This window comes from Stigmatopora argus, chromosome 20 (genome assembly GCF_051989625.1).
Source record: "Stigmatopora argus isolate UIUO_Sarg chromosome 20, RoL_Sarg_1.0, whole genome shotgun sequence".
NCBI classification, from domain to species: Eukaryota; Metazoa; Chordata; class Actinopteri; order Syngnathiformes; family Syngnathidae; genus Stigmatopora; species Stigmatopora argus.
In genome coordinates this window covers 12,956,709-12,967,302 of record NC_135406.1, presented here as the reverse complement: position 1 = coordinate 12,967,302, position 10,594 = coordinate 12,956,709, and the positions used below count along the sequence as shown (strand labels likewise).

Sequence of the window (10,594 nt, the reverse complement as noted above, 5' to 3'; positions counted from 1 at the left end):
TTTTTCACCAGAGTGTGTTCTTGTGTGCGTTTTTAAGTGATGCTGTTGAGAAAAGGCTTTACCGCAAACTGAACACGAAAATGGTTTTTCACCAGTGTGGGTTCTTGCATGACTATTTACGTGTCCCTTCTGTGTGAATCTTTGACCACAAACTGAACACGAAAATGGTTTTTCACTCGAGTGTGTTCTCGTGTGCGTTTTTAAGTTTCCCTTCTCTGTAAATGTTTTACCACAAACTGTACATGATAAGGGTTTCTCCCCAGTGTGGCTCCTCATATGTGTTTTCAAAGTAGACTTTTTCCCAAAGGTTTTTCCACACTGAGAGCATTTCCAGAGTTTGCCATCCTTAAGACCTTCATTGTCATAAAGCAAGTCTTCGGTATCTGATAACGGAGCAATTAAATTGTCTGCTTGCCCTTCTGCTGAGCTGCCGTTCGGAGTCTCCGCCCCTCTGCCGGCCACGCCCAGATCATCTTCACTCTTGAAAGGCTCACCAGTTGACACAGTGACATCATCTTCCTCCTTTTTGATTTGCTGTTGAGGGAACTCTGGCTCCTCCTCTTTAATTTGGGGTAACTTTAAGGTGTGTGCAGGCTCCGCCCCTCTGCTGGTCACGCCTAGATCCTCTTCCCTTTTCAGGAATTCACCAAATGACCAGGTGACATCATCTTCCTCCTTCTTGATTGGAAGTCGCTCGTATCTCATTTGTTGTTGAGGGAACTCTGGCTCCTCCTCTTTAATTTGGGGTAGTGTTAAGGTGTGTGCAGGCTCCGCCCCTCTGCTGGTCACGCCCAGATCCTCTTCCCTTTTCAGGAATTCACCAAATGACCAGGTGACATCATCTTCCTCCTTCTTGATTGGAAGTCGCTCGTATCTCATTTGTTGTTGAGGGAACTCTGGCTCCTCCTCTTTAATTTGGGGGAGCTCAAGTTCCTTTTTAAGGCCAACAGACTCTTTCCCATCAGGACCAAGATATTCTCTGAAACCTGCAAAGACACGAAAATAAATGATATGTGTTGGAGTAATCATTATTATAAATGTGTTTGCAATGCTTATTTAGGAATATAAAGCCTTATTATAAACATGCTTACAATATTAATCAATATATTTGCTTATTAGGAATAGTAATGCTCATCCTAAATGTGTAACAATATTAAACAATATATATATATATATGTGTTGATCGCTGTGCTTTTATGTTAGAGTTATTGGCATTAATAAAAGCCATTTTAATGCATCTCTTGCTAAAGTAAGGACTGTGGTTCACAGCAAGAGGACAGGGAATGGCCATGGGCATGGAGAGGTCTCACAACAAGTGCTCTTGGGAACTGCGAACTGTTTTCGGCTTCGGAGGGCTCACGACAGGTGCTCTTGGGAACTGAGGACTGGGAGCCTATCCCAGCTGACTTTGGGCCAGAGGCGGAGGGGGGGGCACCCTGAATTGTTGGCCAGCCAATCGCAGGGCACAACAAGACAGACAACCATTCACACTCACACTCATACCTAGGAGCAATTTAGTGTCGAATCAGCCTACCATGTCTTTACAATGTGGGAGGAAGCCGGAGTACCTGGAGAAAACCCACACGCGTCAAAATAAAAAGGTAATTTTTTTGGGAAAAAAAAGCCTTTCTATAAATGGTCATTTTTTAAAGAAACTGATACTTTACTATACATGGTCTTTTATTATTAAAAAAAACCCTACTATGCAAGTCTTTGGAGTGTGGGAGGAAACCGGAGTACCTGGAGGAAACCCACACAGGCCTGGGAAGAACATGCAAACTCCACACAGGTAGACTTGACCTGGATTTGAACCTAGGACCCGAGAGCTGTGAGGCCGATGCGCTAACCACTCGCTCCTCTGGGCCGGTTTTCACATTTTTATGAATTTATAATTTAAAAAAAATCTCCAGTGCTGAGTCCTAGTAGCAAGCGGAAGACATGGGAGTTGCTTCCGCTTGAAAAAAATATTTAAAAAATAAACATTTTCCCCAGAAAAAATCCGCGATGTAGTGAAATGCTGAGGGATTACTGTACTTGAATATGCAATTGCAGCGCACAAAAACAGCACTTCTACAATTACCATTAAGCCTTAATGATGAAGGGAATATTTAGATATAAAAATGGACCCACCTTCTAGTCTGTGAAGGACAACTTTTGCATGGATTATTTTGCAAAATGTCGAGTTTTCCTCGTGGAACTTTGCTGGTCTTTTCCCACACGTAAATTCTGATGGAGACGCCATTGATAGCTGCTAGCTAGGCTAAGTTAAAGAGGGCGCAAAGCTTCAAAGTTCTTCGACGACTTGAAGAGTTGATCCTTTGATATATGCTAACAGGCTGAGCTAAAGTAGGCCGCAAAGCTTCAACGAGGTCTTGAAAATGATTTTGGCTGATATTTAAGGTCATAAAGTAGCTTATGCTAGACACGTCGGGGACCCATAGGTTAAGCTAGGTGGCGAAAACTGCGCATGCGTGGTGTCAGCGTCACTTCCTTCGATTTATAAATGTAACAGAGTCGGAAATAGGAAATAATTAATCTTCAAATGTTCTGACGTGTGGTTTGAGCAATAAATGTTTGCGCAGGTTTTAATTAAATTGAAAATTAAATTAAACATAAATAACTTGAAGATTGCGTCTCAAAAGGAGGCGTCGCAAAACGCGCATGCGCAGAGAAAAATCGTCCTCGATAATGGAGCTGTTGCTGTTTCGCCGATTGGCATCACGGGAGAAGTAGTTCTTCAATGAAACGGTTTGAACTCGCAGGAATCAGTCTCTTATTTTGGTAACGCTCTCTCGTGGTCAGGAGAAAATTTGTTTAATTTTAATTTCAGTATTCGTGGACATTGTACACAATAATTAAGACACTGTCAATCACAAGTTATCGAAGAAGCGCAGAAATTATATCAGAAAATTTGCAATTTCTCAAAGGTGTCTAAACCCAAAAGGAAAAGTTTGTTTTTTCTTTTATTAACATTATTCCCTCAATCTGGACCAACCAGTAGATGTAAATTATATTTCTTGATTTTCCCATTTTTAACAAATATTTGCAATTTTTTCATCCTTATTTTTTCTTTTTGTGTTTTAGTTCAATGAGTATTTAGTAAAATGTAAAAATAACTATATAAAAATGTTTTCTGTTTTCCACTTTAATTTTGAACATAAAAACATATTTCGTTTCCTTTTGAAATTAAATGATTAAAAGACATCTTCCCTCTGTAAGAAAAAAAAGCTAAAATAAACATAGTTTTAGATCTATAAAAAATGTAAAATGCAAGGCTTGTCATTCAGTTCTTTGTTCATTTGGAATTAATAGGTAATGAAGCTATAATTTAAATTGTGCCATACTGTTTGGACCGAGTGCACTTTCCCCCAGTCTTCCTGTCGGGGCCAGTCAATTGTCTTCATAACTATGGACTGAACAGGACAACAAGTTCCAGGCCAGACGGATGATCTACAAGGACTCTTAAACTGCTTTGTCTCGGAATCTTGCAGATGGCGATAAATCGAAACAAACTTCCGAGAATACTCGCATTATTGTTCAAATATACTGTTGCTCTGTTTACCTTATAAAGAAATTATTATGCTTATTGGTGCAAATTCTAATGCCGTTGTTTTGATTTACGATCCGCTCGGGTCACTTTTTATGCTTATTGTGCAAATTCTTACGCAGGTGTTCCGATAAAAACAGATTGTTGTGACAGTTGTTTTTATAACCTTTATCATGTTATTCGGTTAAGCTTATACAATTGTTCAAAACAGTTAAGACAGTTGTTTTTGCTTATGCTATGTTTAAATCAGATTACCTTTGAATGTTTTGGTAATGTGCCGCTAAATGGACCGAAGAGTATGCCGCTCGTCAGAATCCTTTTGCGAATGAAGACGCGTTGGGAGTGATTTCTCCTTGCAAGTTGTAAGCAGTTATGTTGAAAGATGTCTTCCAATTTTAATTAAATATTACTAATAATGATTTAAGGGTATTAATCATTATTCCAACTATATATATATATATATATATATATATATATATATATATATATATATATATATAGAGAGAGAGAGAGAGAGAGAGAGAGAGAGAGAGAGAGAGAGAGAGAGAGAGAGAGAGAGAGAGAGAGGGAGGGAGGGAGGGAGGGAGCGGGAGAGAGCAAGAGAGCGAGAGAGATTTAATCGGATTTAAAGAACTGGATATAAAGCCTTAAATATTTTTCATAGATCTAAAACAATGTTTATTTGAGCTTTTATTCTTAATAAGGGAAGAATCATTTGTTGAAAATATTTCTATATAGTTATTTTTACATTTTACAAAATACTTATTGAACTAAAACACAAAAAGAACAAAATTGGAGGGAAAAATTGCAAATATTCGTTAAAAATGGGAAAATCAAGACATAATTTACATCTAGTGGTTGGTCCGGATTAAGGGAATAATGTAAATAAAAGAAAAAACAAACTTTTCCTTTTGGATTTAAGACACCTTTGAGAAATTGCTAATTTTCTGATATAATTTCTTAAAATGTGCTTCTTCGATAACTTGTGATTGACAGTGTCTTAAATATTGTGTACAGTGTCCACGAATACTGAACTTAGAATGAAACAAATTTTCTCCTGACCACGAGAGAGCAGTACGTAAATAAGAGACTGATTCCTGCGAGTTCAAACCGTTTCAATGAAGAACTACCTCTCCCGTGATGCCAATCGGCAAAACAGAACAGCACCATTATCAAGGGCGCTTTTTTCTGCGCATGCGTGTTTGCGACGCCTCTTTTTGAGACGCGATCTTCAAGTGATTTATGTTTAATTTAATTTTCAATTTAATTCAAACCTGCGCAAACATTTTTTTGCTCAAACCACATGTCAGAAATTTTGAATATTAATTATTTCCTATGTCCAAATCTCTTACATTTATAAACTTAATGCATCGAAGGAAGTGACGCTGCCACCGCGCATGCCCAATTTTCGCCACCAAACTTAACCTGTGGGTCCCCGTCGTGTCTAGCTTCAGCTACTGTATGACCTTAAATGTCAGCCAAAATCCTTTTCAATACCTCGTTGAAGCTTTGTGCGCTACTTTGGCTAAGCCTGTTAGCATATATAAAAGGAATAACTCTTCAAGTCGTCGAAGAACTTTGAAGCTTTGCGGCCTACCTTAGCTTAGCCTAGCTAGCAGCTATCAATGGCGTCTCCATCAGAATTTACGTGTGGGAAAAGAGCAGCAACGTTCCACGAGGAAAACTCGATATTTTGCAAAATAATGCAAGGTGGGTCCATTTTTATATCTATATATTCCCTTCATCATAAAGGCTTAATGGTAATTGTAGAAGTGCTATATCTGTGCTGCAATTGCAAATTCAAGTACAGTAATCCCTCAGCATTTCACTACATCGCGGATTTTTTCTGGGGAAAATGTTTTTTAAATTATTTTTCAAGCGGAAGCAACTCCCATGTCTTCCGCTTGCTACTACGACTCAGCACTGAAGATTTTTATTTTATTTTAAGTTCATAAAAAATGTGAAAAGTGGCCCAGAATTTACCTTTTTATTTTGACGCGTGTGGGTTTTCTCCGGGCACTCCGGCTTCCTCCCACATTCTAAAGACATGGTAGGCTGATTGGACACTCTAAATTGCTCCTAGGTGTGAGTGTGAATGGTTGTCTGTCTTGTTGTGCCCTGCGAATGGCTGGCCAACAATTCAGGGTGCCCCGCCTCTGGCCCAAAGTCAGCTGGGATAGGCTCCAGCACCCCCCCCCCCCCCCCGACTCTGATGAGGATAAAGCGGTTCAGAAAATGAGATGAGATTAAAGAATCATTTGGGTTTAATAAAATAAAACATTTTTAAACATTGAAATGTGTAGGTGTGCTCTTAATTGTACTTTAATTTTGAAGTTTAACTCTTTTTTTCCTCAAACTGTTGAGGAATGCGGGTCACCCGCGAGTGCTTTAATTATTCCTTGTTAATTAAACATTTGCTGTGGCAGCCAGCATATTTCAGGAATACCTTGACATACGAGTGTCCCAATTTACGGAAAATTTAAGAAACGAGCTAAATTCGGAGCCATTTTTTTCCTTGAGAAATGAAACAAATTGGAGATACGAGCTTATTGAGATGGTGGTCAAATATGTGTGGGTGTGTATAGTCATTTGAGTTGATTTCAGTTAAATTTCAAGTTAATGTCATGTTACAAACCTAACCACCGCCGATATAAGACTTTACATTCCCAGTCTAACCTAAAGGACTTCTCTTTGGATAGACAGATTATGAAACATATCATTTATTTTCGTGTCTTTGCAGGTTTCAGAGAATATCTTGGTCCTGATGGGAAAGAGTCTGTTGGCCTTAAAAAGGAACTTGAGCTCCCCCAAATCAAAGGGGAGGAGCCACAGTTCCCTCAACAACAAATGAGAGACGAGCGACTTCCAATCAAGAAGGAGGAAGATGATGTCACCTGGTCACTTGGTGAAATCCTGAATAGGGAAAAGGATCTGGGCGTGACCAGCAGAGGGGCGGAGCCTGCACACACCTTAACGTTACCCCAAATTAAAGAGGAGGAGCCAGAGTTCCCTCAACAACAAATGAGAGACGAGCGACTTCCAATCAAGAAGGAGGAAGATGATGTCACCTGGTCACTTGGTGAAATCCTGAAGAGGGAAGAGGATCTGGTCATGACCAGCAGAGGGGCGGAGCCTGCACACACCTTAACGTTACCCCAAATTAAAGAGGAGGAGCCAGAGTTCCCTCAACAGCAAATCAAAAAGGAGGAAGAAGATGTCACCGTGTCAACTGGTGAGCCTTTCAAGAGTGAAGAGGATCTGGGCGTGGCCGGCAGAGGGGCGGAGCCTCCGAACGCCAACTCAGCAGAAGGGCAAACAGACAATTTAATTGCTCCGTTATCAGATAGCGAAGACTTGCTTTATGACAATGAAGGTCTTAAGGACGGCAAACTCTGGAAATGCTCTCAGTGTGGAAAAACCTTTGGGAAAAAGTCTACTTTGAAAAGACATATTTTTACCCACACTGGGGAGAAACCCTTTTCGTGTACAGTTTGTGGTAAAACATTTACAGAGAAGGGAACCTTAAAAAGGCACACAAGAACCCACACTGGTGAAAAACCATTTTCGTGTTCAGTTTGTGGTAAACGATTTAAAGAGAAGAAAACCTTAAAAAGGCACACAAGAACACACACTGGTGAAAAACCATTTTCGTGTTCAGTTTGTGGTCAAAGATTTACACACAGGCAAAACTTAAAAAGGCACACAAGAACCCACACTGGTGAAAAACCATTTTCGTGTTCAGTTTGCGGTAAAGCCTTTTCTGAACAGCATCACTTAAAATCGCACACAAGAACCCACACTGGTGAAAAACCATTTTCGTGTTCAGTTTGCTGTAAAGCCTTTTCTCAACAGCAACACTTAAATAATCATGCAAGAATACACTCAGGTGAAAATTTATTTTCGTGTTCAGTTTGTGGTAAAAGATTTACAGAGAAGCGATCCTTAAAAAAGCACACAAGAACCCACACTGGTGGAAAACCAGTTTCGTGTTCAGTTTGTGGTAAAGCCTTTTCTCATAAGCAAGTTTTACGAATACACACAAGAACCCACACTGGTGAAAAACCATTTTCGTGTTCAGTTTGCGGTAAAGCCTTTTCTCAAAAGCAATGCTTAAAAACGCACACAATAACCCACACTGGTGAAAAACCATTTTCGTGTTCAGTTTGTGGTAAAAGATTTACAGAGAAGGGAACCTTAAAAAGGCACACAAGAACCCACACTGGTGAAAAACCATTTTCGTGTTCAGTTTGTGGTCAAAGATTCACACGGAAGGTATTCTTAACTATTCATGCAAGAACACACACAGGTTAAAAGCCATTCTCGTGTGCAGTTTGCGGTAAAGCCTTTTCTCAAAAGCAAGATTTCCAAAAACACAAGAATCCACGCTGGTCATTTTCGTGTTCAGTTTGTGGTAAAACATTTGCAGATAGGGGAACGATAAAAACCCACATAAGAACCCACACTGGTGAAAAAACAATTTCCTCCTCAGTTTGTGGTCGAACATTTTCCCGAAGGAGAAGCTTAAAAGAACACTTATGTGGCCACAGATTCGCTTCAACAGCCCAATTAAAAAGCTACACAATTCAAAAACCTTTTCCAGGTGCAGTTAATTTTCCAACATTTTCACAGAAAGGAACCTGAAAAGAAGACTTAACCCGCAGTGGCGAAAAGCCCTTTCTTTGCTCAATTTGTGGTTCAACACATTGGTTAAAAATACTTATTAATTCATAATACTAAGTTTGTTGCCAAGGATTTATTCATAAGACTTAAAAGAAACAAACGTGTGTGTATGTTATCTATTAATTGGCAAAAATGACGAGAATCCCTCGTGTCATATTTTAATCATGTTGATAAAATTAGTCTGCTGTGAATTTGTCTCTTTGAAAAAGAGTAAAACAAGTCAAATGTTGTTTTATTTCATTTCTTCAGAATTTTCTATTAGCTTTGTAAACTACATTATTTTCCTCTTTTTAACTATAAGAACCGACTTTGGGTGTATTTTGGAGTAGTTCTTTTCGCTTTTTATATTTATCCGAACTGATTTGATTTGTATGTAAATAGACCTGGCAGTCGGTATATGAAGTCAAATATGAACTGTTTTTTTTTTAAATTTTATTTTAATGTTGAACAAACAGATAATACTCAATATTCTTATGTATAATCATTAGTATGAAAAAAATATTGATGGCTTGAAACTTATCGTTGTGATTGTACATTGCTTTCACCTGTGGTTGCCTCCCCTGTGTGTCACCCACCTGTTTTCCATGTCTCGTTAACCCATGGCTTACTGCTTCCTGTGGCTTTTGGTTCATTTTAATGTTGGGGGGTGTAATTTTTGATTTTTGGCTTAGGGTTTTCAGTTAGCTTTTTGTGTTTTGAATTAAAACTCTATGTATACCGTAATTATTTTATTGACTCACTACGAGTGATGGGTTTGTGAGCATCACTTGTCGTTTCCATACAGTGACCCACTGCTTCGCAAAATACTGACACCTGGTGGACGTTAAAAATCACTGCAGGAAACTTTATACAAAAAGCCCAAGGGTGCATTGACGTGTATATATATATATATATATATATATATATATATATATATATATATATATATATATATATATATATATATATATATATATATATATATATATATATATATATATATATATATATATATATATAGCTATAGCTATCTATATATATATCAGTGGTGGGCCGTCAGGGCCTTCAAGGCCTTCTCTGCTGGCCTAAGAAATATCTGAATCATATTATATTTTGTCCATCAATACGTACTTATTATTCCAAATGGTCTGTTAGCTTCCTTACATTGCTTTTGCCCCTGGTTGCACTGCTTCCAAATGTGTGTTTTCGTATTGAAGCATTTAACCAATCACATTTCAGCCATTATTTGTTGCCAGATCAGATCTGCCTCAAAGCCTTCACAATCAGTTATGCGGGCTCTGCTGCATTAAACTAGACTGTTGCTTTTAACCAATCAGATTTCGAGTTGGCAACCCCACAATGCTTTTTCGTAGCCATTGGCATTTTGATGGCTGGGATACGTCATTGCTTTCACCAATTATGATTGGCTAGTAGGCAGGCCACAGCTATAGTGAGGCAGCCAGAGATCGCAAACTCCACCCACCATGGCCGACAGAGGCAAAAACAAATGGATTCTGTTGCAGATTTGGTCAAAAAGCTATTTTCCAGAAAAAAATTGACATCATTAAGAAAGGGCGGTCAACTCCGGAGCTAGCAAGCCTGTTACAGCCGGGAAAATGGTGTTTGCGCCACTTTTAGTGCACTAACTTATCTGCACAAGCAAATATATTGTTGTGTTGATTTAAAGCCCTTTTCAAAACGGACTATGCCGGAAATATGACAGGACAGGCTCGACTTTCATCATTAGCTTCGATGGCGATAGGAAAGAAGGAAGAAAGAAAGGAGGATGGATATTGTGTACAGTTAAAAAGAATTTTTGGTGAGTATAATATGGCTATATTCCTAAATAATATTTCAATTGTGGGCCTGGTTCTGATATCTGAAAAGCTCCAGTGTTTGTATTTAATCACTAAATGCTGCTAGGATGTGGATTTTACCCCAGTTTAATTTTTGCTGTTTCGCGTATTGACGTCCATCGCTGTCTTTTCCCGAGGGAATCACCCCCTGGCCTGGTTGTAATGTCTCAAAAGCTCGAGTATTTATATTCAATCATTAAATGCTGCTAAGAAGTGGATTTTACCTAATTTTAGTGCATTTTTTGTCATTTCATGTATGGACGTAACGACGTTCATCGCTGTCTTTTTACCGGTGTGTGTGTGTGTGTGTGTGTGTGTGTCTATATGTATGTATGTACATGTGTGTGTATATGTGTGTATGTATCAGTGGCGGGCCGTCAGGGCCTTCAAGGCCTTCTCTGCTGGCCTAAGAAATATCTGAATCATATATTTTGTCCAATACTTATTATTCCAAATGGTCTGTTAGCTTCCTTTCATTGCTTTTCCCCCTGGTTAAACTGCTTCCAGATGTGTGTTTTCATATTGAAGCATT

At 38.8% G+C, this 10,594-nt stretch overlaps 2 protein-coding genes across 2 annotated transcripts in view; one reads left to right on the top strand and one right to left on the bottom strand.

The window, feature by feature from the left end:
- LOC144065614 (uncharacterized) overlaps positions 1-481 on the bottom strand; it is a 3,395-nt gene extending 2,914 nt beyond the window's left edge. The window contains exon 1 of the mRNA XM_077588604.1: positions 1-481. This exon is cut by the window's left edge and continues 2,914 nt beyond it. Coding sequence (XP_077444730.1) covers positions 1-276 — 276 coding nt within the window. The 5' untranslated portion in view covers positions 277-481.
- A 4,642-nt stretch (positions 482-5,123) lies between these two features.
- Positions 5,124-7,990, top strand: LOC144065576 (uncharacterized). The gene is made up of 2 exons (XM_077588551.1): positions 5,124-5,257; positions 6,288-7,990. Exons 1-2 carry the CDS (start codon positions 5,173-5,175, stop codon positions 7,856-7,858), a joined length of 1,656 nt encoding a protein of 551 aa, XP_077444677.1. The 5' UTR covers positions 5,124-5,172; the 3' UTR covers positions 7,859-7,990.
- The last annotated feature ends 2,604 nt before the right edge of the window (positions 7,991-10,594 follow it).

Coding starts and splice junctions, on each gene's coding strand:
- LOC144065576 (XM_077588551.1), top strand. CDS start 5,173: ATGGCGTCTCCATCAGAATTTACGTGTGGGAAAAGAGCAGCAACGTTC. Junction 5,258..6,287: donor ATTTTGCAAAATAATGCAAG/GTGGGTCCATTT, acceptor GTGTCTTTGCAG/GTTTCAGAGAATATCTTGGT.